This window comes from Anarhichas minor, unplaced genomic scaffold (genome assembly GCF_050575085.1).
Source record: "Anarhichas minor isolate MPS153535 unplaced genomic scaffold, ASM5057508v1 ptg000025l, whole genome shotgun sequence".
NCBI lineage: Eukaryota > Metazoa > Chordata > Actinopteri > Perciformes > Anarhichadidae > Anarhichas > Anarhichas minor.
The window spans coordinates 3023301-3048061 of NW_027466471.1; the positions used below are offsets into that span (position 1 = coordinate 3023301).

General features: G+C 43.0%; 1 protein-coding gene across 1 annotated transcript in view; it reads right to left on the bottom strand.

The window, feature by feature from the left end:
* Positions 1-23977, bottom strand: part of unc5db (unc-5 netrin receptor Db) — a 214293-nt gene extending 190316 nt beyond the window's left edge. Inside the window, exon 1 of the mRNA XM_076098931.1 lies at positions 23890-23977. Coding sequence (XP_075955046.1) covers positions 23890-23977 — 88 coding nt within the window. The remainder of the gene's footprint in view (positions 1-23889) is intronic.
* Positions 23978-24761: the final 784 nt, after the last annotated feature.

Genomic DNA, 24761 nt, shown 5'->3' on the forward strand with positions numbered 1-24761 from the left:
TCCCTGCCAAATAAACCAATCAATAAAAAATTATATAAAATAATGGTTTTTCAACTTAAATATGATCCCCAAAGTATCTCTTTTCCTCCCGCTCCATCCATCAGAAACGGTGTGTGAGTGGCGAGTCAGATTTGACGCTGGATATGACGTCCTATGGGGTTCGTTAGCCAAAGTACGCTACTCGTTCTGTCGTTGGCTGCAAGAACAAAGAGAAAAGTCTGCATGTACTCCCAACTTCCGAGAATGTGAAGACTCAACGAAACAAAAATTCACCACAACAACTGAAAAGCTCTTTCTAAACGAGGATCAGCGCACAGCAGGATTCACTTCAAAACTGAAACTCGAGGATGGATCGATACCGGCTGTGTGTGACCCAACGTCAAACTTGGAAGTTTTGCCATTTTTAACGCACCACAGGCCAGATCAAAGTTGGGGTAACATTATTTTACTGAGAGAGACTGTGTGAACTTCAAGCCTCGTTTGAAGTCCGTTAAATAACGAAGGCAGTAGGTTGGATGTGGGATGTAACTGTTCTTTCATGTTGCCTTTTGTAAAACTTTATACTGAAACACATGCTGGCTTTGTTGTTGCATGAAGGACTGGCCCCTCTACTCAAAGATTCATGTTGTTTGTTGGAGCTCTTTCTTGTGTATGTAAATGTATTAGCCTCTTTAGCCCGACGCCCCCAAATTTGGGGGCTCTCGGGCTCAGAACCCCTCAAAATCATATGCGGAAAATAGCCTGATTGTTAGCCAGTAGTGTGGATGGACCCAGTTTTTTTTTCGGATGAAACGGCAACGTATGGGCAACACCATCAAATAAGTCACTTCTTACACACTCCAAACACAACTATAGGCTACTCATATAAGCATATATAAATCGTGGCATAAAAGCATGAAATCCTGGCCAGAAATCGCCGTTATGAGTACAGCAAATCAATGTTTGCACCCTGATGCTAGCGGCTACCAAGCCATGCAATGCATTTAATAGCATTAGCACACGTGGCCAAACACGTAACTAACTTCGGTTTTCCGATCCGTGTGAGCACTGGACAGCTGTGAGTGGTCAAACGTACCTTCGTGCTGCCCTCCGCCGAAAAAAATCGTAGGTATGTGGCCAAGTTTTATGAAAAATGAGGACAATAACGTCGCAGATTTTCCGTTTCAAAGCTGGAGTCATTGTTGCCAACTGCATACTGTTTACTTCCGACCTGTTTCCAGAATAAGAGCGGTCAAGCCAGCTTGGGCGAGTGGTCAGACTTCCTGCGAGCGGAAATTTACGCCCGGGGACACGCGGCACTTCTTGTAACTTTATTGGTTGAAACTTCTGTCAATCAACACCAAATTCGACAGAGGCCTTCCTGAGACTCTGACGCGTCGAAGGAGGGCTTATTTACTGAAATCGACCGAGGATAGGCTGAGATCCAGCCACATACACACACATGAACTGAGAAAATCCTATAGATGACAGCCAAAAACAGGCTCTGATGATGTTATGAATCTCAAAATGATTCCTAACATCTGTATTTGGATGTATTATACAAAAAGTGAAATATATAGTTATATAGTATATAAAAGTACAATGTAAGAGCTGCAACAGCTGGTTCGAAAATGATGACCTCGCTTGACCGCTCTCTACTAAAGCCTCTTATTCTTAACTTTATTCCACTTTAACCTTTATTCAATAACTACTGATCAGTTGTGCTATGATTTGGGAAAGTTTTAGGGAGCTGTCTGCATTATTTCAATAACCTTTTATCAATGAAAGTGCTTTTTTTCCAGGCGAGCCTGATTATTTTCAATTTGAGCTGTGTAATGTCTTCATTTACTATATTAACCAGCAACATATACACAATATTACCTATCTAAACAATCTCACACGTGTTGTGATCTGATTATATCAACAAAAATTATTAAAATCGACCTTGTAGTTACAGAACTATGGTCAGTTTTGTTGGGCTATGCCATTTTTGAGCAGAGACCTACAAATAGGCTCCGAGCTTAAGAGGTTGGTACACGAGAAAAACAAATGGTAAGAAACTGTAAGGAAATGTATCATTGCATAACTTTGACTAATGGTAGCACGCTCTGATCCGAAAGCTGTATTGTTAGTGGGCTGCTGGACAGTCTGTGCTGGGCGGTCACCCTGAAGACCGCTGTTTGTGCCCCTTGTGAAATGAGAAGTCAACGTTGATTTATTTGTCACTTAACTTCCTGAAGTACTTAAGAAACACCAGTTCCGTAGTTATTTCAACCCAAACCACAATCTTTTTTTACCTAACCTAACTTAAATTGTTTTGTTACCGAACGCTAACTAAGTATTTCAAGATCTTTCCCCTAACATAACCAAGCAGTTTTGTTGCCCAAACCTAAAAAGGTATGTCACAATATTTTTCTAAACCTAACAAAGTATTTCACAATCTTTTCCTTAACATAATATCTTTCACGTTATTTTACTAAACCTAACTAAGTTTTGTTGCCTGAATTTAGAAGTATTCCGAGCTAAACAGACACGAAATCCTTCTGTGCACCAGTTCGCGTTTCCACCGTATCTGAAAAACTGTGAAGAGCAGGCTAATAGAAAAAGACAATGACAGTTCTGTCTAAGATGCACTTTTGCACTTGACAAAAACACAACACTAAGACACAGTCATGTTTACTGGGATGTCTCCAAAGTAGCGTCTGCTATTCCCCGGTAACCAACTCTATTGGTTTCTGGACCTTTATAAAGTACTGCCCTGAAAGCAGAGGCTCAGACCAGGAACTGTAGCCAAGATGTAGGATTCAGTGCCGGGTTGCTGTGGTTGAAATGCAGGTAAAGTTGCAGAGTTCCTAAGAAGGTTCCTGGAAAAAGTCCCACCTGTGAAGAGGGTTTATAACACAGCTGAGCTCTTGTGTTTGTCAAGACAAAAATGATGTGACAATAAATGAACCATGCTGAAGAGATGACTAGAGTGGAAACAAACAATCTGTCCAAAAACAATTACAATATTAATAATGAAATAATTGAGTCTTTTAAGTAAAAATGCCGAACATGCTGTGTTTCAAGCTCCTCTACTGTGCAGATGCTGCACTTCTGATGATGATGGTGATACTACAGCAAATATCCTTGGGTTTTGGACTGTTGGGCATACAAATTAAGCAATTATTCAATATGTCAACTTGCTCTCTGGGGAATTGTAACGGACAATTTTTCTTTATTATTTTAATAATGCACAAACAATTCATTTGGAAAATAATCCCAATTTAATAGCATAATAGAGTGCATGTGGGAGAAGCCATTGCAAATTCAAAACACTATGCTGAGCATGCCGAGTGCAAAACGATGGCTTTAAAAATCACTCTCTTGAGAGGCACAGAATCTTAAGAACGGCGACAAAAGCTCTGTCCTCCGTGTACATTTGAAGTATCTGGGTAACCGCGGCGGCCATGAGATAAGTGACCATTGCACCCTACAATGTGACCATTATGAAAAGTCCTGTCACAATGCAGCTGTCCCATTCACAAGCTGAGATGTACAACTTCAGAGGCAAACAAAAAACCCACCAGGCTTGCAGTCCTTGCGTTAATATTAGTTTCTTGTCGGGGGATGGTGTGGGGGTGGGGGGGTCATTGGCATGGCAATGCATCATGTCTCACGTTGTATGCCATCCCAGATCTCAGCGGTGCAGCCCTGGCACTTCTGCTGTATTACTAGGAATTATCCGCGAGTCGATTAATAAACGTCGCACTGGCTGAGTCCCACCGGATGAGCGGCAAAGAGGCGCGCCCCGATAATGGAGGGCTATCCATCACGTCTGCCAGTCAGGACACTCTGCCACTGCCACTGCCAGGCACGCTCGTGATGTGTGCGAGCATGTCAACGGCGGCTAATAAGAAGGACGCTGTGAACACCTGGATGTAATCTGATGATGAATGTGGGAGACGCTTTGATTACTTTGACCCATTAGGATACACAAACATTGGATTTATCATTGTTGTTTGTACCTAAAATCTGAAAATGAACCGATTATGATTTTCAAACATGCACATCCACTATATTTCAGGAAGTGAATAAGAGGAACTAATAGATGACAAGTATCAATCCCACTGGCTGATTTGATAACAGGGAAAAAGAGCTAATTTGCAGTAATGGTTTAAGCATCCGTCCTCTACAGGCAGTGCGTTTAGAGATTTAAAACCAGTATTGAAATTTCTAAGCATTAAAATACCCCCCCCCCCCCCCTCCCGCAAATGAATTCAGTCTAAATCACCCAAGAACTCTCTAAGAACAGCGGAAAAGCGAGTAGTTTTTCTGACATGTCATGAATAAAAAAAAGGCCTGTGGGCTCTTAACGGCCTGTGGCCCGTTGCAAAAACAGAAAGCTCAGCGCTCGTTTTCCCCCAGTGCTCCAGTAATAGGCCAGTGGAAATAAATGTAATCACTGCACTTTGTTCTCCCCAGTGATATCATTTCTTCTTATTACTTTTCACCCCCGTCGCCTCTCAGGCCACCATCAGAATCTCATTTGATCGTATTTACATTCGCTCTGGCTTCAGACCCCAGTGATGCTAAAAAGCAAATACTACTTCCAAGTTTGCCGTCTGCCAACGAGAGCCACACAAGATGTCCTTGCCAAACTGCAGAGGATTCCTAACCCCGGTCCGCGGCTGACATTTATGCTCTTGTCTTCTCCTGTGAGCACGGTTCGCTACATTCAGAAGCAGAGAACTGCATATGACAAACATGGCCTTTAGAGGAGGCCTTTGACCGGGAACAATCCCAACAAAGTAACATTTATCCGGGTTTAATACCAGAGCCGCTCAAAGGCAAAGAACAGAGGGATATGCCATTCATCAAATTAGATGATCATCTGAAATCTCACCGCATGTCTGTCTAGACGGGAACCTTCATCAGCCTCGTAAATTAGAACCCAAAGTCAAACCAGTAAATTGTGATGAAAGTACAGATCTGCACCAGCTAGATACTAAATTAAGGGGGCACTCCACTGATTTTACACATCAAGTTCAGTTTGCTCACCTCCACCAGGGAGGGAAAGTGCATCATAGGAACTGTTTTTACTTGTGAACCACAAAATAATTCATAAAATGGACTCTCGTGCTGCGTCAATGTATTCCAGCATGATTTTGGCTAAAATGTTGGTGATATTCTCATATAAACAAACACACATGTCAACACAGTATGGAGGTCAGCTAAAAAGATTGCGGTGATGTCCTACGATAAATTGATGTCGTGATTATCGTTACAGGCGTACCAGAAGCCACCGGCAAACACACTTTCTACAAAAGAAAACACCCGCACAAACTCAAAGGTTCACTTACTAGATTTTTGTGGAGCTTTCCAGTGAACCTCACTGTCTTTATCATTGAATAAAGAAGGCTTAGATGTATATTGAATCATTAGGCTAGATCTGAAGTTATGAGGGTGAGCTTTGCTATGCAGCCGTTCTGAGGGTATAATGTCTCTTCTTTCTGAAGTCTATCATTTTACAATGTTCTGAAGTCTATCATAGCACAATGTTCTGAAGTTTATCATAGCACAATGTTATGAAGTCTATCATATTACAATGTTATGAAATTTATCATTTTACAATGTTCTGAAGTCTATCATAGCACAATGTTCTGAAGTCTATCATAGCACAATGTTCTGAAGTCTATCATAGCACAATATTCTGAAGTCTATCACAGCACAATGTTCTGAAGTCTATCACAGCACAATGTTCTGAAGTCTATCACAGCACAATGTTCTGAAGTCTATCATAGCACAATATTCTGAAGTCTATCATAGCACAATGTTCTGAAGTCTATCACAGCACAATGTTCTGAAGTCTATCATAGCACAATATTCTGAAGTCTATCACAGCACAATGTTCTGAAGTCTATCACAGCACAATGTTCTGAAGTCTATCACAGCACAATATTCTGAAGTCTATCATAGCACAATATTCTGAAGTCTATCATAGCACAATGTTCTGAAGTCTATCACAGCACAATGTTCTGAAGTCTATCACAGCACAATGTTCTGAAGTCTATCACAGCACAATGTTCTGAAGTCTATCATAGCACAATGTTCTAAAGTCTATCATAGCACAATGTTCTGAAGTCTATCACAGCACAATGTTCTGAAGTCTATCACAGCACAATATTCTGAAGTCTATCACAGCACAATGTTCTGAAGTCTATCACAGCACAATGTTCTGAAGTTTATCACAGCACAATGTTCTGAAGTCTATCACAGCACAATGTTCTGAAGTCTATCACAGCACAATGTTCTGAAGTTTATCACAGCACAATGTTCTGAAGTCTATCACAGCACAATGTTCTGAAGTCTATCACAGCACAATGTTCTGAAGTCTATCATAGCACAATGTTCTGAAGTCTATCACAGCACAATGTTCTGAAGTTTATCACAGCACAATGTTCTGAAGTCTATCATAGCACAATGTTCTAAAGTCTATCATAGCACAATGTTCTGAAGTCTATCATAGCACAATGTCACTTTGAAAGACATGGACGTTGATCTGCACCTGTTTTTCCTGGTTCCCCCATACTAGGGACTTTAAATGTGAACATCTCTTGGTCTTCTTCATTTTTGACCATCCTTTTTTTTACGTGTCCCTCACTAGTCCCCCAACTTAATGGAAGTGAGGTACTAACTCACTAGAGCGCCTTTTTAATTATCTGTACTGCAGCAGAAGCTTGGTCTCTAATCTATTTTAAAGGAGTTGCAAACATAGACAAAGGACATAGAGGTTATAAAGAGTAAAAAGTGAATTTGTGTCCTTTTTGTTTTCTCCAGTAAATGACTAATTTCATCATTTCATCAGGTCACATTTCAATGAACCCACCCCTGAAGGGAATTGTGAAAAACACGGATGATGCAACCCTTCGTAAGGGCTACTGGACGACGAAGCCGACGGACTCGAAAATAAAAAATAAAAATCTTCATTTTATTTACCTCATTGCGACGTTAAATGTAAACTCCCGAACTCCTTGTTGCCCATCGATTGTGTTGCTTTGCAAATAGAGATTCAATCACGCTGCTCTTTCCGAGTGAGCGCAGAGCAAACGACACAGAACCGTCGGTGGCGGCGCCGTTCGTGGGGACAGAGCGAGCCCGATAGCCAGAGCTTCTCTGCTGCGCACTCTTTTGTTAAATTACCCCAGAGTTAGTGCAACATACCAGAGGCAATTGAAGCAATTAAGTTTTCCACCAGTTGGTCAACTGTCAGAGTCTGCAGGACGGAAGAACCGGGCTGTTTTGGACCAGATGGCATCGAACGACAATCATATCAGAGCGTTTTTTTTCTTTTTCTTTTAGAACTAGTGTTAATGGATTGTGTGAACTGACATTTCTCATCTATCCCTTGAGATTTGGCAGGCCACGCAAACCCTCCTGCGGAGCAGCTATATGCACTCGGTACAGTGCGTGTTTGGCTAGAGAGCGAGGCCCCGCGTCTTTATCATCACTGAAAGAGCAATAAAAGAGGCTCTTTCAATCAATGCCGCCTTCACAGTCAGTTGTATTTTGTAGCACTTGATGTTTCCGAAGCGGAAGCAGCTCTTGGGGATTACAAGAAATGACAGGGATTTAAGGTTTTATACTTAATGTTTTTATGTAATCCAATATGCCTCTTAATTCTTCACTGCATATTTGTTGTTTTTTTTTGTTCTTTTTGCTCCTCTTGAAATAGGAGACATGTGCTTTTCTACCCCCCCCCCCTCCCCTGTGGGGGATGGACGCGCGACTAAATGTGGAATATTCCGGATGCCGCTGAAATGCAACAGAAACGTCTAGATTTTCTTTTTTTAAAGCATTTTGTCTGCAATTACCATTCTGCTTCCCATACAGCCCTGAGGGGCTACTCATTATTCACGGACTTATGGTGGTCATGGACGCCTTCCATTTATACAGCTCATACAGCATGCATCTATCGAGTTACAGCTCGGCGCTGAGACCATTCTAACGAAAATCGGTAGTGACATTTTATGACAGTGGCTTTATTTTCCTCCATATTTCTCCACCACCAATTTTTTGGGTTATTTTAAACCACTGAAGAGCCGCATGCTGTGTATATATTCCGACTCCCCGTTTGTTTGATAGATTCGAAAGCTCCTATCAATGATTTTGCATTAATTAGGCTTTATTCAAAATTCAGATTGCTGCACAGCATCACTGATGCAGCCAATGAATGCGTGTCGTTGCCTAAAAATCATGTTGAAATGTCTCTCTCCCAAACTCCGGCTCCAATGCTCACACTAATGGCTTGGTGTAGCCTTGACCTCCTAGCGGGTGATGTTAAAAGCTTTTCAGTGTTGGGAGGTGATTTGTGTTACTTTGCGGGAGATCTTTGGCTCTTTGGAGTGGATATGAATTTCACATGCTCTGGGCATAGAGGGGTTGCTTCTCGTCTCGGTGTGTCTCCCTCTGCGGAGACGTTAAAGTCTCAAAGGCCGAGGGACGGTCTTGTTACTCATAGCACGCATGCAATCACACTCATGTCCAGAGACAAGTTTGACGTATCATTTGATCTCAGCAATGTAATATGAGGCCAGAAATGATTGTTTAGTCAATTATCAACAGTGAACAAATGTATATAATTATGATTTTCATTCATTTGTGATGGACACTTTGTGATGGACACTTAACATACTAGTATGTTTATGATAACCGTAAATTTGAATTCCAAATTGTACGTTTGCAGCCTTTCAAATGGAGACCAACAACCATGACCATATTGACACAGAGCAGCGTCTGGCAGTCTGTATAGCCTTAGCTACTGCAAGCTAGCTATTATATTTTACTTCATTTTTTTTTAAAGTTGTGTTTCCTTTTCGCAAAATGCTCTGTGGGAGTTTAAGTTCACTCTGGTAAACAGTTACGCAGTGTATATGTCTAGGGCTTTTATTGTGAAAGGTAAGAAGGAGATGATCTGGTCTGCGCTGCCTATGCCAAGATTCAAAAGAGCCTCCGTGAAGTTGTTTTATAATCCTCATAGTACTACTCATAACCCTCAGCTACACTGTTTCTTTATGCGTCTGTTAGGCACAACTTGATTGGTTGATGGTGTATACAGCGCGTTTTAGCCGCCTAATATTCCCAATCTGTGTGACAAAAGCGTCATGCGTGCGGAAAAAAATATATATGGACATGTGAATTAACCGCAGGAAGATAGAACCAGCCTTTAATGTAATACCTGTAATAAGGACATTATAGATAAATGAAAATAATTCCCTTGTTGCATTTGTTAATACTGAAAATGTAACTTCACATCTAGACTTAATATGTGCATGTAGATAGTTATCGTGATACATACACAGTTAAGCTTTCCCATAGTTGTAAAACACAGCACATTCCATTGGCACTTGGATAATAATTATATAAAGGGAGCATTCATTAAATCTATCTTCCTTTGACACATCTACAATCTAGGTCTGTCCGTATATGTGTCAAAACACTATAAAACCCTTTAAAGTACTTGCAGAAAGGCAGGGAAGCATGGCTGCCACCATGACCGAACGCTGGTCACTGCTTGGTCATCCAATTAGCTAAAGGGTCTCTTCAGACAGTGCTCAGCAGGCAGCATTTCATGTCGTAAACTTGCAGGAAAGAGGCACCATGAACCACACATACACCGGCGGATGACATGAGGTGAATCAAACAACCGGCAGCCTCGGGAGGGTGGCGGTACGGCTGCACGCCACACTGTTGCATAAGTGCTATTAAGTCAAACTAACAAACAAACAAAAAAAGACAAACGCCGCAGCAACAGAGGAGCGTTTTTCTCCGGGATGCTGTGTGGGCACATGGCACGGGAAAAATAACCTGCGGAGATGCAAACATCGGCCCATGAGGTCGAGATGAATACATGTCGGTTTTACATGGGAGGGTTGAGTAATCCGCAGCGGCGCTGACCCCGAAGAACTCTGAGATTGTATCAAAAGCCAAAATGAGTTTCAAAAGGGAGAATTTCGAGCATGAAAAAAGGAGTCAGTGGGAGGACGCCTTAGGCACACGAGGAACTGTGAAGTTACGCAGCCGCTACCCGCCCCGCTAAAGTCAAAGCAGGAGCGGAGTACAATGCAATATTCATATTCTAAATGCTTTACCGGGCCACACAGCAAGCTATCAGGGCCTCTTAAGTCAACAACGAACCAGTGAGAGAGACCCCCCCACACACACACACAAAATCCACACTCATTACAACACAGAGAAAAACAGGCTCAGTGAGGTTCAACTCAAACACTAACAGGTTAGTCGACGATTAATAAGGCAAAAAGAAATATAATGTTGGAAGTGGAAATCACAGGCCAGGTGTTTCATCACCTTTAAGCTTTAAAAAGAAAAAAACCCTCAGCCCTCTGCTGTCATCAAAACACAGCCGCCTCATTTTCCCACGTCCAGAAGTCCGTCTTGGAAATATGGCGAAAAGCCATCGGAGCTTAAATGCCCGACGTCTCCACCGCGGTGACAGGTTTTAAATGTATTTTCATATCACCCTCCGTTTCACAACGTACCGATCGTTTGTTACATATTTACATGCAGAGTACATATCTTTAATCATAGAAAAAACTGAAATGGGCTGACCAACAGAACCCCCCCCCCCCGCACACACACACAAAACATCAGTGTTCAGCCCTAAAAAAAAATTCCCGTGGCCATAGTAACTCACTCCTACCTGAAGAATTGTACTATTTAAAACACTTCAGCACAAACAGTCTCACACATGCACCAACACACACACACGTGCCTGCCTGTTAGTGAAGACGTGTGTGTTTTTGGAAGCAGCGAGCGTCCGACTGGATCAGTGAGACTTGGATTGTACTGCAGGAGTTATGTGAGAGCTGGTAAACAGATGTTTCGATATAGTCTTGTAGTTGTTAATCCCCCCCCCGCCATTCCGATGCCTGGATCGGAGTTTCCGAAGCTGCACGATGCCCACCCAGGTCCTGCTTGTGAGTGTGTTTGAAATGTGATTCTGGGAAAAGAAAAGATTATTAGATAGGTGATTATTTTAGTAAATGGCGATGTGTGGAGGCAGCTAACTTTAAGCTTCTCTTCACACTTAAAATAACATTTTTCCGCTGTTGCCTTTGGATATCTATTGCCGTGGTGACACGTGGTCTTTTTCAATGAAACTTTTGTGATCGGAAGCAGCAGATCGGATGTCAGCTCTGTGTCCACACTTGACACTTTAATGCAACCTGCTTGATCGGATAGTGATCAGATGTGATGGAGACCTGCATTTCTTTATTGTCCAGATTGATCCCAACTCAATGCGAACCAGGCCACCTCGGCATGTGGTCTGTCTGATCCAATCACAAGTAAGATCCCATCTCGGGTCTCAGATCCTGGCACGTAAGTCGCATTGAACTGAGGAATGTACCACAGCCTATGGTGCAGCAGAAATAAGAGCTTCATTAGTGAGCATTATTAGTTTTGCAATGTATTTGGAAAGAACACTCGGTAATCATTAAATAAAAGTTCTGAAAATAAAAACTTGAATACTTTGTAATGGTTTTAAGCACAGAGAAAAGAATATTCAAACCTAAAATAGCATGAACTTAAAATAGTAATAACAGTAATAACATTACTTGTTGCTAGTCTGTGCTAGTGTTTCTGTAGAGAGCCCGCTCTCTTGCCTGTAACGCCAACTGTTCTGGGCATAGACCTGCTGTTGGAGAGTGTGGCAAGACGATGACACCATGCTGACAAGGTGACACATCTGGCCTGTTTCCTGTTGAACGGCTCCGTGCTGGTCAGAGTGGCTACTGCTGTGTTCTGGTAACTGTGTCAGGGAGTCCGGAAAGATTTGTGTCGTGTTGAGTTAGAAAGGACAGAGTAGTTGCAGGCCACAAGCAGTACAGTGCCACTTAGTAGGCCTCAATTATGACTTTGAAATGTAGGTATTAAGCCTGTTGATAATAAATTATTGTATTCTTACCTTTTGGTGTTACTTACTCTTTGGTGTTTTATTTTACTACGTCAGGATTCATTCAGAAAAGGCATTTCCACATTTTCATTTCAGCCTGAGGCAAAAATCACCTCAAGCGGGTGTAAACTTTTTTGGCGCAATTGAGTACCGTATTTTCCGCACTATAAGGCGCACTTAAAAGCCTTTAATTTTCTCAAAAAACGACAGTGCGCCTTGTAATCCGGAGCGCCTTATATATGGATCAATTGGTTAATTGGTTGATCCATACTGGTTGTACACGGCGCTCTGTCAAAATGTTTCAGTACGACTGGTAAACTACAAAGCCGCACCGCGGTAAACACCGGTACTGTGCTTACTCCTAGTCCAACACCACTTGTGTGTGTATAAAGACCCCAAAATGGCACCTTTCAAGAGACACGCTTACGACGCTATTCTATTCTATGCGCCTTATAATCCGGTGCGCCCTATATATAAAAACAGTTCTAAAATAGGCCATTCATTGAAGGTGCGCTTTATAATCCGGTGCGCTTTATAGTGCGGAAAATACGGTAAGTTGTTCCAAGGGAATGGAAACACTGAAGCGTGCAGCCAAAACTGGCCACCCAAAACTATGCAGTTTGCTGCAGCAGAATGCAAGAACAGCCGTGGACAGACGCAGAGGTGCACACTGTATCACGGACACACGCACGGACAAGTGTGAGCTATCACTTGATTTCCAACACTATGTTGTCTTTCAATTCGTCCAATCGGTTCAGTGCTACAGTAGACCTGTTTTGATTTACAAATCATTGGCTGATGGTTATAGGCTCCTTTGTGTGTTAACTCAATCACATCTTAAGTAAACACATATACAGCAACTCATAGAATAAATCAATAGTCATCGCAATATTGTCTACTATGCTATCAAATTTAAGTAAAGAAGGAAGTTATTGCTCTGCATACAGGTGCTTTGAAATAATAAATCTGACAATAATTCTTTTTACACTATTTTCACATCATACTGAGGATAAACTGCGTTCCAACCTAATAATAAGGGTTTTATTAACAAATCACTATACCACTAATATCTGTGCAGATCAAAATATAAATATATACTTTTATCTATTCTCTTGCCTTTTCTGCAGTAACTGCTCGTGTGTGTCAGCCACCGGTTCACAAACAGCGTGGTCCAATGACTAACACGTACCCACCAGCGGAGACCGAGAGGTCCTCCAGGCGGGACAGGATACAGCGAGCTCGGACCGGCGCTCGGCCGTCCATTCATCACAACTTGTCCTTCAGCACCGTTCTGTCCCGGTAGGCCTGCTGCTACACCATGGATCAACAAAGGACATGTTTGAACAGCTGACCCAAGGCCATGAAAGTGGATACAGCAACAGCAGAGAACCATCAGGGTTGGCATATCAAAGGCCATGCGTCAGGCGTCCGAGATGATGCCCGTGATTTAATATTGGAGAGGCTTTACTACAGCCACTGGCCTTTCAGCTACTGTAAATTAAATTTCTCCCTTCTTACTGTACAACAAGTCATCTGTTGGAGGCTTTAAAGTGATGTCAGAGGATCTCAAAAGTCAACATGATTCATCATCTCAAGACCATGAATTGAATGGCAATCCATCCAAAAGTTGGTGAAATATTGCAGTCTGGACCTGGATCTACATTGCAATCCATAAAGCTATATTCCCGAGTATGTAGCTGCTCCTGGACAGTTTGCAGGTTGGGTTTGGGTTGTTGATGAATGCATATTTTGGGGTTGAGTGGTTTGGATTGCCTCTCATTGGGTGAGAACGGGTATTTAAAAACCCTGACATGCACATCAGTACAAGACGGACTTTGAGTGTGAATATATCAGAATTGGCTTGTTTGGTCTAATAAATGGCATAAATAAGTTTCTTATGACCCTCATATCACGATTGCAGCAACACATAATGACATTAACAATGTAGCGTAATGAAGTTAGCATCGCCTCGGTTCCCTCAACAAAAACCCAATGTGATTATTCCATTGGATTTGATGGCAAACAAACATTTATGATACTTCCACGTTTTGTTCATCAAGATAATCTTCACAACAAACTATAAGTATTTAACAAACTGTCAGATAATAGTTAGTTTGTCAATGGTACTCAATGTTACTGATTCTAAATCTTGCTAGCATAACGTTAGCTCTCTGGCTTGCTGCTGAGCCAAAGGGTTCAGAATCAGAATCAGAACCATTTATTGCCAAGGAAGTTTGCACCTACAAGGAATTTGTCGTGGCGGTTGGTGCGTAACATTTAACAATAAACAATAACATTAAACTATCAGCAATCAACACAGTGCGAGAAATAGAAACATATTAAATTTACAATAAAATATAAAATATAAAATAAAGTGCACAACAAAACAGATAACAGGACTGTAAAACAAGTGAAGTGTAAGTGAAATGTTAAAAGTGACGAGTGTTTAAATAAAGAAACAGGGATGTGCAGGGGAGAGCCCAGAAGGAAATGTCCTGGGGATGACAGTCAGTGGGGGACCCGGGCTTTGTTAATGAGCCCGACTGCGGACGGGAAGAAACTGTTTGTGTGGCGTGAGGTCTTGGTTCTGATGGACCGCAGCCTCCTGCCAGATGGAAGGGGCACAAACAGATCATGTCCAGGGTGAGAGGGGTCGGCTACAATCTTTCGTGCTCGCTTCAGGGTCCTTGAAGCGAACAGGTCCTGGAGGGACGGCAGATTGCAACCAATCACCCCCTCAGCAGAGCGAATGATGCGCTGCAGTCTGCCCTTGTCCTTGGCAGTGGCTGCAGCGTACCAGACCGTGATGGAGGAGCAGAGGATGGACTCAATGATGGCTGTGTAGAAATGCACCATCATTGACTTTGGCAGGATGAATTTCTTCAGCTGCCTCAGGAAGTACATCCTCTGCTGAGCCTTCTTGGTGATGGAGCTGATGTTCAGCTCCCACTTGAGGTCGTGGGATATGATGGAGCCCAGGAAGCGGAAGGACTCCACCACGTCGACGGGGGAGTCACACACAGTGATAGGGGCTGGTGGGGCTGCGTTCTTCCTGAAATCCACAACCATCTCCACTGTCTTTAGAGCGTTGAGCTCCAAGTTGTTCAGACCGCACCAGGTCACCAGATGGTCAGTCTCTGTGAGCTGAGTGGACTACAAACATCTCCCGTAGCCAAGACGTATCTAAGGTACATCCTATTGACTGGAGCAGTTGATAACGTTTTCATTGTAAAATAACCTTATGGGATGGTAATTATTCCAGGTATTAGCAAACCCTTAAGGGTTACCCGAAAAAGATGTGAATACCATGAAAATAAAAATTTCGGGTCTCGTTTTTTTTAGTTTTTGACCCAAAGAAAACTACCTTGTCATTTGCAAGTGCCTTCATTATTTCAAGTGTTAATTGTAAAAAAAGTTTTCAGAAAACAATTTGAGTTGGCTTTGAGTCTTTTATAATGTTTGCCAAATAATTGGATTAACAAAAGGTAATTAAATGTGCTGAAAAAAGGTTTTTATGTTTATCTATATTTCAATTAGGCTACCAGGCGGAGAGCACTCCGATTCAGTGAATTTTGAGATCATCTGCACTCTTTCCATCAATCAAGTGGTTAAAGATAACACGGCCAGTAAAAGCAAAAGGCGGTTGACTCCAAACAACATACAGAGTAATGACGCTCCTTTCCCCTCCTATGGATGAGCTATGTAAAGATTCACTTAGAAACTCCGGTCATTCAAAATTCTATTTGCCTGAGATGGGGCTGCCATAGATTTCAGTCGCGACCCCATATATCAACGGGACATGTTTTCCGATAACAATATTGAATTCTCTCTGACTTGATAAGAGATGAGGACTCGCCCATCACTTGACTATGATTCTATAGAGGCTCTCGCCCAGATGCTATCAAATATAGCCGGTGATTTCGTAAAGGCGAAATGTACTCAGGACTGTGTGTGGGTTTGCTATGTGTCTGTGTGCATGCAGACACGGTCTCTCTCACACACACACACACACACACACACAAAGACACACACAGACACACATCCCCCGGTAGGGCTTATGGCTGCTTGGAGGTTTGCTAAATAGGATGCCATCATAAAGCGGCCTTGTAAAAAGCTCATCTGGTCCGCTCCATCTGTAAACACAGATATGAAGAAGTTCACGGAGCCCAGCGCAAACCTGACACGTCTAATTTTGGAGTCTGTTACAGCACCCATGTAGCGGCAGCATTTGCGAAGACCAAATGAATGTGCCAAAAAAGGAAGAAAACTAGCTTCTTTTTCATGAAGACCGCATTCTACTTGTGCTGATGCATCAGAGTAATTGCTCCACGATGCAAGTGTGATTAATTACGGTTTGCAGCAATAAATGGTTTTATTTAGAGCACATGGAAGAATCTTCATAGATTACAGAAACAAAGATGATGTTCAATTAATAGCTATGAATATTGAAGCAGTTTTGTATATCACAGTTATGCGTGTTTGGGCGGCTGGGCAAAGAAAGTAGTATCAACCATACAGATATAGAAAAACTACTTTTTTGACATCTCTGTTATATGCTTTCCACAGTTCTTATCTATTATTTATGACATATGAATATTCCATGGATATTAATATATTTTATCCTGCTGTTGTTTTGAGCCTTTCACTTCCTATTACTGGTGTGTACACTTGACAATGCAGATTAAATTAAAACTGCAACATTGCCACTCTGAATTTGTGTAAGAAACATTAATAATATATATTCTATTAACATTATCAGAGAAACAATACACCTTGTCTCTAGGTATTAAAAAAAAAAAAAAAAAGAGTTTGCCCTGCAGACTTCTTTTTGTCAGTACAGTGAATTCTCCTCACACATTTAAATCCCAAGTGTTTTTCATCCTCAGGGAGTGATGAACAAAATAATAATAATCACAGAAGAAGAAGAAGAAGAAGAAGAAGAAGAAGAAGAAGAAGAAGAAGAAGAAGAAGAAGAAGAAGAAGAAGAAGAAGAAGAAGAAGAAGAAGAAGAAATAAAAATAAAAAAATAAAAAGATTGCAATATTCAAAAAGGAAAGCTACTTGGCCAGAGTCGAGACAGGACTGTGGAATGAAGACGTGTGTCTCTACGAGCACAACCGATTGAATCTCCTGACTGAGATGGATGAAGGGTATCTGCAGCTTTGGTACATGATTTAGCACTGTGACTGAGTGGGCCCTCTCATCCTGTCCTGATTGCCGTCCCCTCAGATTAAGTCAAACGGAAGCCGCACGCCCGGGGCAGATTGGGCCATCGTGACTCAAGCATTTTCACAGGAATTCTAAATAACGGCCCCATGTGGCACGCTGGTTCTCTGGAAATGGCAAGGCGCGAAAGAGAGCATTGGTACTGTAATGTGTGGGCTTTAGAAAATCCAGCCTGTGATGGGAGACTTTGGCCAATCATAGGACATTTGTAGGGTTCCTATTGGTTGGAGAAACAATCGTAGTTAGCCTTCTGGCAGGAACACAATCAGGATGATGATTGAAGTGAATGCCTGTGGTCATCTTGTGGGAGGGGCTTAGGACAGAAAGAGGAGAGCTGGAGGATGAGGAATTTTCTAATTCTGGTATTATTTGGGCTTTGCATTTTCCATAAGGCTCTCTAGCCTGGGGTACCTCTCGAATTACAATGCTGAAAGGTTTTACAGATTTTGTTGCCTACCCCAGCGTTAATGAACTTATCATTTCAGCTCCACACCTCTGTTTTTTAATATCTGTTCAAACCGGTGTTGTAAAATGCGAAAATTACAATTTTCACACATAATTCTGTGTGAATCTTGGAAAACCACAACATATCATTTTTTGTTGTTGTTATTTTTATGAGTCAACTTAAACACAACCTAAAACCTGCATCAGGCCCACCCGCTCTTACTGACATTTTGGGTGTTCTGTAATCTTTTTTTCTGGCTCGGGTACAGGAAGATGACTTCCCCCGACGATCTCACCTACAAAGGTTTTTGGAACCAGGCTGTTAAGACACCTTGAATGCTTCAGAGCCTTTAGCAGGATACAAAACCTACGGATACAGATGACACACAGTAGCTGGAAAGAAAGTTGAATGTGTGAGTACCATTCGGCCACATGGCAGACAGGAGAAGCCAATGAGCTGCAGGGCTGATTGCTGACTACATTAAGCCTCTTAGGCAGCGCGCTGATGAATTGACTCGTTGAAATGTGAAGGTAATGGTCTTGACATAGCAAAGACATAACTCAGCCACTGTACCTGCAAAAGTCCCCAAATGACAGCAATCCCACGCCGGAGCCGGTCCAATATGAAAGAGGACTTTGCTTTTATTACCATCATCATTACTGTATATCATTTCTGAATGTACAGCCATTTGGTTTCATTTAAATGTAAATCCGGGCACTGAACTGCACTGCGTTGTCACCCGCAGCAGCCCGACTACGATGATTCATTCTCGGGGATCGGCAGAGAAAATATAAGAGCCTTTTTACTTTCTCTGAGGGAAAATAACAGATTTGACCTTTGTCTGTTTTCATGAGAGCCGTGTACACAGCAAAATAGGAAATAAACCTTGAAATTTTTTCTGTCTTTCTCTAGAAATCAAAAGTAGCCACAATATTTCCGGGCATCCTTTCTACTCCTGTTCTCTTCTCTTCTCTTTTGTTCTTTATTTTCCTTCCCCCGACCTGAGGAGCACGAACAGAGAGAGGTGCAGTCTACAGCGCAAGGTCACGGGTGAACTAAAGCCTGGGGAGAATGGACGAGTCCACGTGAAAAGAGAGAGAGAGGCAGCATCGCGCGATGGTTGCTTCACCTATGCTTGACACAATTTAGCTAGAAGACACTGTTCACTGCTGTACCACCATGTGTTCCACATGCGAGCGATGTGACTCTCTCTCCATCGAGGCAAACATTAGCGGCTCCATACCCTGACCTCATAACATATTCCTGGACTCGTACCCAGCATTAAGGAAACGCACAGCAGAGCGTGTGGCATGACCGGCAAATGAACTGGGTGACATCAACCATCCTCAATCAAATATGGGATAATCCCCTTCCTCATTACTTTTTTTTTCTCACACTACACACAGCCGTTCTCCTGCTAAATCACACGCCACATAAATTAATCATCAGGTCCCGAGCAAATACGCCCGCGTGTCAAAGGAAATCAACGGGAGCCTCATCGGCAGCCAGGTTATAGGGGATATTACATATCAGTGCACTCAGGTCGCCTTTCCGCATCTCTAAGTAGGGCTTCATTAGGAGATAACAGTACAAGGTAACAGCCGATACCCGATCTCGGAAGGAAGTCAGATCTATCACAGCTCAGGAAGCTGCATCTTAACAAATCCGTTTCATGACCGGTCCTGTGAAGCACGGTTGAAAATGGCCTTTTGAAGTTTCTCTCTGGGCCATGCCGCGCGCACTCACCGCTGTGTTGCACGTTGGGAGGTCTCCCTTTTCAGGTCCGCTCGCATGAGTCTCGCCAAACATCACCGTTGATCCTTAACAGCTTAAACCTGGCTGAGTGCGAGCTAGCGCCGCCCAATCCCGCTGCGGCCGGAACCGCCTCTGGTGCGTGTCACACCTGTTTTTACGCTTATGGCTCGTGACCTGCGGAGACACGGCGACACTGGAGGTGTCGGCGCTGCACATGAGGAGCTGGAGGCGGCGTGATGTCACTTTGATCCCTGTGGACACGATGGAAGCATGAAGTGAGGATTTTTAAGCGGCTGCTTCGAGAGTGATAACGATTAGTTGATTGATTCATCAATGAACAGGAAATGATAATCCACGCAATCGTAAGCATTTCTCTCGCAAACACTCTGATTTCAACTTCTCAAGAGGGTCTTCTGTCATATATAATGATAAACCCGTGAGTTTTGTATTAACGCCTGAATAAAACAAGGAATGTGACTTACATCTGACTCACAAGTGTCAGATCTTTTGCCTCTTTGAAATCTCTGCTCATGATCTCTTTGGCTTACAGTCGAGCAACATAGTTTGTGTTTAGAGTCCAGTGTTTCTGGGTGTTGTAATCCCTCAATTTATTATGCTATTGAATCAATTTAACAGGAAACTGTTTGAGTGTATACAGTATTTACTGAGAGCACAGTTTCACATCTGCTTGGATGACCAGCCCTGGTGAGGGGGTCAGGGCCCACAAAGGGGTCAAAGGAGAAATCTCACACCTAATGATTTTTTTCAGATTTTTATTTGAGGTGGCACTTTAAGTTTTATTTTTTATTGCCATAAAAAAAGGTTCCACATTTGCAAATCCACGGATCTCCCAGCTGGCTGTAAAGAGAGATGCTGAATAAAGTATTCTCGCCCTTGGCAGGTGTCCTCTTACACACCGTGTTTTGTCTGTAAATTCATAACCTCGTGTCTAGAGTGTCTCTTTCTGCCTCTGTATGTTGGGAATTAGTTGTTGAAGGCTGAACTCCACAACTTCGCTTCTGACAACATTGGCTGGGAAACGGAAGGCTGAATTTGACGGGAGGCAGAAAAAGACATGCTCTTAGTGCAGACCTGATATAAGACAGTGGAACATAATTATAGGTGGATTATAAACTGCTGGTACATTCTCTTATATTTGTTTTTCTGCTGACATTCTGGATAGTTTAATGACATCATTAGGGTTTAGGCTTGACACTTTAAGGGACAGTCCGGGTGTTTTGAAGTGGGGTTGTATGAGATACTTATCCACAGTCAGTGTATACTAGAGTAGATGGTGGTCGGCACGCCCCCATTTGAGAGAAGCAGAGTTACCGCAGGGGAGCAAAAAATGTACCGTTAAAAGAACATTTTAGGCACAATGAAGAAAGGCCCACCTTAAAAAAAATTCTATATCAGTTAAAGTGTGCGCTATATTTAGAATGTTTCTGCAGGTTTACCTTGCCGTGAGGCAGCTATACAGTCTATGCTCTCGCCGCCAGACTCCATTAAAAAACATCACGTCCTACGACATTAAATTATTATTTTTATCAATGGAGTCTTGTGGCTTTGACCCGAGCATGGAAGGATACAACGGCTTCAATTCCCCATCAGAACAGCTGCCTGACTTCAAGGTAAAACAGTGAAAGTATTGTCATTATAAAGTACACTTAAACTGACGTTGATTTCTTTGTCAAAGTGGGCTCTTTTTAGATGTTTAAAATACGTTTAGCTGCTGCCCTCGTCCACAGCAGTGCTCCTCCTGCCTGCTTCTCCAAACCGGCGGTGTGCTGACTTTCATCTACTGTAGGTAACACACTGACTGTGGATAAGTACCTCATACAACCATACATAAGATGTGGCCATTTTTGTGAGTTTTTTTTTTTTAAAGATGCTATCAAGCTGCATTGTGGGAATTCCACCGTTTCTGGATACTAGGGACAAAAATTAAGGATTTCTTTTTTAAATCTGTCCCGTGTAATGTCCCCCAACTTTATGGTGGTGCAATAATAAACAGCTGGAGCCTTAAACTTCTCATGGCTCATATGTATACTGTTTGCAACCTGTGCTAATCGGGCTTGCAAGAAGATTTTCAGTGGTCACAAGCCAAAAATTGGTGGGAGCCACTGGTTTAAATGCATGGCTGTATTGTAAGAACGCATTGAGTTCTCTGTGTTACATTTCACATCATTTTACAACTGGCCTATACAAACTTTCATACTTGTACAGCAAGACACCTGTTTCCCTTTCATGAAAATAAACTAAAAACAATACTGCCCGGGGAGTTTTTCTATCTGATAGTCACACTCAAGCTGCATACTGAACTCTCAAAAGCCGAGCGACGCTGGTGTCTGGCGCACAAAGTCCACGCCGGCCCGTGCATCAATAACACGAAATATAGAAGTCATCGGACAGACGGACAGAGAGAGTCCACCAGATTCACCACTTAGATGAAAAAGCTGGAGTGTTCCTGTGCTCCATCTAACTGGGGGACTCTGCACACCCATGTTCGGTGACTGCAGTGGGCGATGGGGTCTGATGCTGTGACCTCAATCTATTACTGCACACAGTTCAGCTCCATGTGGCTGCCATACAGTGAGTTCAGACCGTACGGTGGCTCCAAGGGGGGGGGGGGGGGGGGGGGGGGAAATCAGCGATATCACATCAGATTCAAACAGCATCACTGTACACTCTCACACATAACCTACAGTAACAAGAGGCTGCTCCGTGCCACGGCCAGTAAAGTAGGCGGTAGAAAGAATGATGAATGTCCCCCCCCCATCCCAAGAGATAAGATGAGCACAGTTGCAATCAGATAACTGAAAGGCAAACACATTATTGTGTTGTAACATTTGTGAGTTTCAATGCAGTGGCTACAACTCAATTAAATTTCAGTTCAGGAAACATCTTTGCATCAAAACCATTCACTGTATATAAGAAGTGGACGTAGTCGTCGTCACGTCACCCATTGGTTTGTGGACTGCAGTTTTGAAGCCTAGAGTTCGGCGATTTGGCTGTCGCCATCTTGGCTTTTTGCAACCAGTGAAAGGAAGTTAATATATTTGGACGGCAGAGGAGTGACGCCGTATACGGCTCTGGTAGGATACTGACCTGTCAATCACAGTAAGCCCGCCCTAAAGCATACTTCACTTTATGGTCTATTTGACTCTAAATGGACCATCATTTACTAAATGAACATCATGCTGTATTGAAGAAGACTTGAAACTAGAGATTGAGACCATAAACCCATGTTTACAATGTTTACGGAGGTAATAAATCAAATGGGAAGTAGGGTCATTTTCTCATAGACTTCTATACAATCAGACGTCTTTTTGCCACCCTGCTGGTCAGTCGAGAGAATGCAAGTTTTAAATCACTTCCACATCGGCTTCACTCAGCAGTTTTTCGTTCTACCTAAAACAAAAAAAATTAATAAAAAATAGAGAATAGAGATGGGATAACACCAGCAGGGGCGTAAAATGTGGGGGCCAATGGCCCCTTCCTCACCTCCTACACCCCTTACTTCCACTGCCTTGCTTTTAATCTGCTTGAGAAGTTAGGTGCCTGCATCTTGCCCGGTTGTGATGATGGACACACACACACCACCTGCCTGGCAAAGTACTCAAACCAGCCTCTGTGGTAGTTTCCCCCTACATTTGGTGCCTCCAGGACCACGTTCTGCCACGATGACACACACGCTCAGACTCACAAGGTGAAAAACAATCCCACAGTCCACGTTGGTAAATAGCCCAGATCAAACTGGGACAGATGCCCAATCCCCAACAGGCTTCCCACCGGGCACAGCCGCCTTACATGCATTTGTTACCAACAAAATGTCTAAAACATTACCATGATGTAAACCACATGGTATCAAAAAGCCCTCCTGCCCCTTTTAAAAATCGTTTTTAACGTGTCAATGCTTTTCTTATTTAGTGCTCATATTCAACATGAATGCCTGTCCCTTCGCCCTGCACTAACAGCCTTCCATACACCCCCTTTATGCTCCCTGACACTGCATCCAGTTCATGATATCAGGGAGTGGATCGTGCTCAAATGAAAACAGAAGCAGCACAGTAACTCCCAGTTAAAGACAAAATAAAAATGCGCTGACATGCCTGTTGCACAGGCATGCCCGCGTATTAGAGCCGACTGCAGCGCGTTTCATGATGGATTCATTAAAGACTGCGCGAACAGAGTGAAAATGGGACAATTAACATCGATTTATGAGAAAGATAAACTTGACCGCGTGAGCTGTGGCTTGAGGAATCAATATCTGAGGCTCTGCTGCGCATTGGATTCAAATAGTGACATTAAGTCCCGAGGATGAATCAAAGCGCACGCTGGGGAAATGAAATTACTACAGTGGTGTGTTTGCAAACCTTCAGAAACATCCAAAAACATTTACAAACGCGATAGAAGCGTGACAAGTGGTGCGTAACCACGGGGATGGCACAACAAGACTGCCTATATATATATAATTACATGTTTTTGGTAGCCACGCATACACATACACGCGCGCGGACGCAGCTCTTACCTTTGGAGATAACTGACACCGTGCAGTAAACCAGGAGCAGCAGGAGGCCCTTCGCGGAGAGGTAACGTCCTTTTGTCAGTACACCCATACCGACGCGTGGCTCTCCACGGGCACGCTGCGGGACTGACGGGGCTCCGGGGCTCCGTCGTCGCCTCCCCTCGCCTCCTCCGAGCTGGACGAGCCCGGCCGCGCAAGTTCCTCCAGTAAACCAGGGAAGGGGACAGCTCGGCGCTCTGGCAGGAGGAGGAGGAGGAGGAGGAGGAGGAGGGGGAGGAGAAGAAGAAGAAGTGAACGGCTCACGAGCTGGACTGTCGGCCGAGAGGGAAGAAGCATCTTCACTTCACTTTTGCCGCGCGTGTGTGCGCAGCGGGAGAGACGCGCGCTCCGAGGTTTGCCCCCCTTTTTAGAGGCATCATCATCCCCATCCCGCGAGCCTGCCTCGTGTTAACCAATGGCAGAGAGAGAGAGGCAGAGAGGAGGGGACCGAGAGGAGGGCTGCATGCATGTCTCCCAACTGTAAACGCATCAGTCGGGAGTCGTTGCTAAAGCAGTAACATTCAGGGACTAATGTATAAAGCAGGAAAAAATAATAATTTCACTTAATTATTAAATGTCACAAAGCTGAATCTGCTATTCCAGTACACTTTACCAGACCTGGTGATACATTTCAAAAGACAGTGTAGCAGTGACTGCCAGTCAAGATATGTAATCAGTGTAATTACTTATTATTTCCTCTTCAATCACAGCAGATCGAGCGCTCCCCCCGACTGCCAAGTACATTTCTAAGAAGAGTTTCTTGGCAGTCGTAATTAAAAAAACACACAAAATCTTCACATGTATTTGGGCAAACAGAATGTACGCTTTGAATTATT